Source organism: Heterodontus francisci, chromosome 30 (assembly GCF_036365525.1).
Source record: "Heterodontus francisci isolate sHetFra1 chromosome 30, sHetFra1.hap1, whole genome shotgun sequence".
NCBI classification, from domain to species: domain Eukaryota; kingdom Metazoa; phylum Chordata; class Chondrichthyes; order Heterodontiformes; family Heterodontidae; genus Heterodontus; species Heterodontus francisci.
The window spans coordinates 59,519,072-59,525,071 of NC_090400.1; the positions used below are offsets into that span (position 1 = coordinate 59,519,072).

Consider the following 6,000-nt stretch of genomic DNA (forward strand, 5'->3'; position numbering starts at 1 on the left):
GCGGGGGAGGGGAATGGGAGGGACGGGGCGGGGGAGGGGGATGGGCGGGGAGGGGGATGGGAGGGGCACGGATGGGGCGGGGGAGGGGAATGGGAGGGACGGGGCGGGGGAGGGGGATGGGCGGGGAGGGGGATGGGAGGGAAGGATCTCGTTTTGTTTTTGTGTGGTAATTCCTCGGTTGCTCTGAATCCTGCCTTGGCCGTCTCGGCTTTGGCTGCTTTCCTGCCATTAACAAGTCTCGTTTCCCGCAGTCTGGTTTTCTGGTTCGGGGATCTCAACTTCCGCATTGCCGATCACGGGCTGCATTTCATTCGGGAATCCATCAGCAAGAAGCGTTACCACCTGCTGTGGGACAAGGACCAGGTAATGCAAAGGTCATGGGGCCCAAGAGTGCAGGAGCAGTTTGTAGTTCCCCAGTACAGAATCCTCTGGCTTCTATAAAATTTCAACAGGGTTAGGGACAGAGTAAAACTCCCACGACACTGTCCCCATCAAACACTCCCAGTGCAGGTACAGCACAGGATTGGCTGCTGCCTAATTGGGACCACTGACTGCTGGGTGCACAACGAGTCTCTGCTGATTGCTGCTTGTGAACTGGGAGTTGGAGGCTGAGTGACTGCTGCAGGGAGACAGAGACAGAAAGGAAGATTTTTCCATCAATCTTTATTCTAAAACAGGAAAACAGGAGGCCACAAACACGAACAGCTCTTGTGAGTTTGGCTTTTTGAAGCCCTTTCATTGATTGTTGTGGGGAGGGGGAAAGAAGAGACCTGAAGACCTTGGGTGGGGCTGTTTTGTTTGAACAGGGAGCTCCTGTGTTTAACAGCATTGAAGAGGAGCTCCCTCTCCACCCCAATGACCTGGCCTGGGACAGCTGGAGCTGCCCAGGTGAAGAGACTTTCTCTTTTCACCCTCAACACCAGAAGCAAAGTGTGTCTGGGCAGCTTACAGCTGTCCCAGGTGAAGACATCGCTCCCCCTGCACCCCTCCATCACCAACTGGAAGACTAGCGAAAGGACTGCCTTAAAGAAACATCGACAAATAGACTGATTCCTCCTGACCTTCCTCTCCTTCAGCCTCACTCTCCTGTGATAAACCCCAGTGAACTATTTGTGGGACTGTTTGTTGTTGTTCCTTTTCCCCCCTCCCTTGTCTCAAACTCTATTTATTCAATGGTGCATGTGACTCCTCTCCCCCATGGCTTCACAGTAAAGGCCTGTTCAGGCGAGTGCATCATCCTCGGGGGGGATTTTAACTGCACCCTCGAGGTGGGGGATCGCTCCGGTCCCCAGCGCGGCCAAGCGTCGGTGGAGAAGTTGAGGGAACTGATCAGCTCCCTCAACTTGGTGGACGTCTGGCGGAATCTCCATCCCGACTCCAGCGCCTTCACGTGGAGGTCTGGAGGAGGAGGGTCGCGAATCGACCGCCTCTACATTTCGCAGGCGTACGTCTCCCGCGTCTCGGCGGCCTCCATGCGGCTGGTGCCGTGCTCGGACCACCACCTGGTGTGGGCGGAGTTCTCTCTGCTCCGCCCGCGGGCGGGGTCCGCGTACTGGCACTTTAACAACTGGCTGCTGGAGGACGAGCGATTTCGGGACTTGTTCTGTCGATTCTGGGCCGACTGGAGAAGGAAGCAGGGGGGCTTCCCCTCCTTGAGGCTATGGTGGGATGTGGGCAAGACTCACATCTGTGTCTTCTGTCAGGAGTACGCGATGGGGTCGACCAAGAGGCGGGAAGCTGAGATCGGGCGCCTTGAGAGGGAGGTGCTCGACTTGGAGTCCCGCCTCGGTCATGCCGTCGCGGACCCGGCCCTGTGGCAGGCGTAGCAAGAGAAGAAGGGCGCGCTGAGGGACCTGTAGCTCATAGGGTCCCGAGGCTTACCCTTCTTCGACTCACTGGAAAAATGGCGGGGGGTCCGTAAACACTTTTACATTTTTTGAAATAACTTTATTAAAAACAGATAAATAAACAAAAAACTCAAATTAAAATGCCATTCTCGGCGTCGACAATGCACTCCAGTCCCTGCGGTGCCCACCGGTCGTGGAAGGCCTCAAGCGTACCGGCGGACACCGCATGCTACTTCTCCAGGGACACCCGGGCGCGAATGTAACCACGGAAGAGGGGCAGGCAATCGGGGAGGACGGACCCCCCGACGGCCTGCAGCCTGGACCTGTGAATTGCCACCTTGGCCAGGCCCAGGAGCAGACCGACGAGGAGATCCTCCTCCCGGCCCAAGCCCCTCCGCACCGGGTGCCCAAAGATCAAGAGCGTGGGACTGAAGTGCAGCCAGAACTTGAGGAGCAGCCCCTTCAGATACTCAAATAGGGGCTGCAACCTCGCACACTCCGTATATACATGGAACACTGACTCATCCAGGCCGCAGTAAGTACAGGCGGCCTGGGAGTCCGTGAACCTACTTAAAAGTCTATTGCACGGGACTGCTCTGTGCAACACCCTCCACCCCAGGTCCCCGATGTAAAGAAAAGAAAACGGGGTTAGATGCAGAGTAAAGCTCCCTTTACCCTGAACAAGCTTGTGTGTGATTGTGTGCCTGACTGTGTGTGTGTAACGTAGAGTGAAGTCCCCAACGCTCTTCACTCTTTTCTGTCCCTCACAGCTAAACAAGGCCAAGAAGACTGAACCAATCCTGAATGGATTCCTGGAGGGACAGCTCCTCTTCAAACCCACTTACAAATTCAACCTGGACTCCGCAGATTACGACACGAGGTAGCCACCAACTGCCTGCATCCCCCAATCCCTAGCAGAGTGTGTCAGTAGAATGTTCCATCATAGCGGGTGATTAACATCGGAACAGGAGGAGGCCATTCAGCCCCTCGAGTCTGTTACACAGGAACAGGAGGAGGCCATTCAACCCCTCAAGCCTGTTTCACAAGAACAGGAGGAGGCCATTCAGCCCCTCCCCCGGAGCCTGTTATACAAGAACAGGAGGAGGCCATTCAGCCCCTCCCCCGGAGCCTGTTACACAAGAGCAGGAGGAGGCCATTCAGCCCCTCAGATTTTAGATCCTGGCTGAACTGTACCTCAAACCCATTTACTTTGGATCCATATTCCATGATACTATTACTGAACAAAGAAATCTGTCGATCTTGGTGTTGAAAATTTCAATGGACCCACAGCCTGACGGGAGAGTTCCAGATTTCACTACCCTTCGTGTGAAAGCGAGTTTCCTGATTTCACTCCCAAACAACGTGGCTCTAATTTTAAGATTGTTCGCCTTGTTCTGGATTCCCCCAGTAGACAAAATAGTTTCTTTCTTTCTTTCTTTCTCTCTCTCTCTCTCTCTCTCTCTCTCTCTTTTTCTTTTTCTTTCTCTCTGTCTGTCTCTGTCTCTGTGTCTCTGTGTCTCTGTGTCTCTGTGTCTCTGTGTCTCTGTGTCTCTGTCCCTCTGTCTCTCTGTCCCTCTGTCCCTCTGTCTCTGTGTCTCTGTGTCTCTGTGTCTCTGTGTCTCTGTGTCTCTGTGTCTCTCTGTCTCTGTGTCTCTGTGTCTCTGTCTTTCTCTCTCTCACTCTGACAGTGTTGGGACCCTTGCTTTTTCTGATATATATTAATGACCTAGACCTTGGTATACAGGGCACAATTTCAAAATTTGTAGATGATACAAAACTTGGAAGCATTTTGAACTGTGAGGAGGATAGTGTAGAACTTCAAAAGGACAGAGACAAGTTGGTGGAATGGACAGACAGGTGGCAGATGAAGTTTATTGCAGAGAAATGTAAAGTGATTCATAATATAAATGGTACAATTCTAAAGGGGGTGCAGGAGCAGAGGGACCTGGGTGTATATGTGCATAAGTCATTGAAGGTGGCAGGACAGGTTGAGAGAGTGGTTAATAAAGCATACAGTATCCTGGGTTTTATTAATAGGGACATAGAGTACAAGAGCAAGGAAGTTATGTTAAACTTGTATAAAACACTAGTTTGGCCTCAACTGAAGTACAGAGAATGGTTCCAGGGATAAGGAATTTCTGTTATGAAGGTAGATTGGAGAAGTTAGGACTGTTTTCCTTGGAGAAGAGAAGGCTGAGAGGTGATTTGATCGAGGTATTCAAAATCATGAGGGGTCTGGACAGAGTAGATAGGGAAAAACGTCCCTTGGTGGAGAGATTGAGAAGGTAATTGGTATAAGAAGGAATGGTGACATGAGGGAAAACCTTCTCACACAGCAAGTGTTTAGAATCTGGAATGCACTGTCTGAGAGTGTGGTGGAGGCAGGTTCAGTGAGTGTTTAGGATCTGGAATGCACTGTCTGAGAGTGTGGTGGAGGCAGGTTCAGTGAGTGTTTAGGATCTGGAATGAGAGTGTGGTGGAGGCAGGTTCAGTGTGTGTTTAGGATCTGGAATGCATTGCCTGAGAGTGCGGTGGAAGCAGGTTCAGTGTGTGTTTAGGATCTGGAATGCATTGCCTGAGAGTGTGGTGGAGGCAGGTTCAGTGTGTGTTTAGGATCTGGAATGCACTGTCTGAGAGTGTGGTGGAGGCAGGTTCAGTGAGTGTTTAGGATCTGGAATGCACTGTCTGACAGTGTGGTGGAAGCAGGTTCAGTGAGTCTTTAGGATCTGGAATGCACTGTCTGACAGTGTGGTGGAGGCAGGTTCAATCGAGGCCTTCCAGATGGAATTGGATTGTTATCTGAAAAAGAAGAATGCGCAGGTCTATGGGAGAACCTGGGCGAATGGCATTAGGTAAATTGCTCTTTTGGAGTGCAGGTGCAGACACAATGGGCCGAATGGCCTCCTCCTATGCTGTAACAATTCTGTGATTCTGTGATTTCCCTGTAGATTCCGGGGATCTGCTGCTACCATTGTTTACAGATTGCTCCTAATTAACTAGGCCTGTTAGTGACACAGCCCGGTCCATTGCCACCACTGCACTCCACGTTTATCATGGTCTCAATGCATTGCTCTAACCAAATTCACCTCTCGGATCCCGCTCCCTTTTTGCTTCTGACTTATTGATACCCTTTCCTCTCTTTCAGTGGAAGAGACGAAAGCCAGCCTGGACTGATCGAATTCTTTGGAAGGTTAGAGAGTGCTCCCAGGCTGGAGGGAGTGAGGCCCAAGCATCCGACTCGAAGAAGCCCATCAGTGTGACTCTAAATAGCTACGGCAGCCAAATGGAGCATGGAATCAGTGACCACAAGCCAGTGTTGGGATTCTTTTGCCTGGAGGTGAGGAGAATGGGGAACGGATTAATCGGCAGATGCTGATCATGGGCCAGTTCACAAGGGCGTAGCCACCTCCAGACAGGGTGGTAACTCCGGTTGGACGTGTTCCATCACATGACTTCCCGCTCTGTCCAGTCAAACAGCCTTTTGTACTCATTTCCAATAATTTCATAGCTAATAAAAATATTCAAAGAATATGGGAAAAAAACATTGTTTTAACACCCCTATGATGACAGTAGGTGCAGGAGATTAATCTTCAGTTCCTGGTGACTCCAGGCAAACCTGCAGGTTTGGTAACTCCTCCCTTTAGACCAGCAACTAGCTGAAAATAATGTTCCTGTTTTTATGAAGAATGATTGGCTTCATGGATGAAACCGCAGAGTGTCAGAAATACACAGATTAGACAGCATCATGAGAGAGAGACTGACCCGAGAGAGAGACTGACCCGAGAGAGAGAGACTGACCCGAGAGAGAGAGACTGACCCGAGAGAGAGAGACTGACCCGAGAGAGAGAGACTGACCCGAGAGAGAGAGACTGACCCGAGAGAGAGAGACTGACCCGAGAGAGAGAGACTGACCCGAGAGAGAGAGACTGACCCGAGAGAGAGAGACTGACCCGAGAGAGAGAGACTGACCCGAGAGAGAGAGACTGACCCGAGAGAGAGAGAGATTGACCCGAGAGAGAGAGAGACTGACCCGAGAGAGAGAGAGAGAGACTGACCCGAGAGAGAGAGAGAGAGAGAGAGAGACTGACCCGAGAGAGAGAGAGAGAGACTGACCCGAGAGAGAGCGAGAGAGACTGACCCGAGAGAGAGAGAA

General features: G+C 51.5%; 1 protein-coding gene across 1 annotated transcript in view; it reads left to right on the plus strand.

The window, feature by feature from the left end:
- The window catches only part of inpp5ka (inositol polyphosphate-5-phosphatase Ka), a 58,879-nt gene that overhangs the window by 34,612 nt on the left and 18,267 nt on the right, over positions 1–6,000 (plus strand). The window contains 5 exon segments of the mRNA XM_068010807.1: positions 252–363; positions 2,618–2,727; position 2,768; positions 4,993–5,267; positions 5,325–5,342. Coding sequence (XP_067866908.1) covers positions 252–363; positions 2,618–2,727; position 2,768; positions 4,993–5,267; positions 5,325–5,342 — 516 coding nt within the window.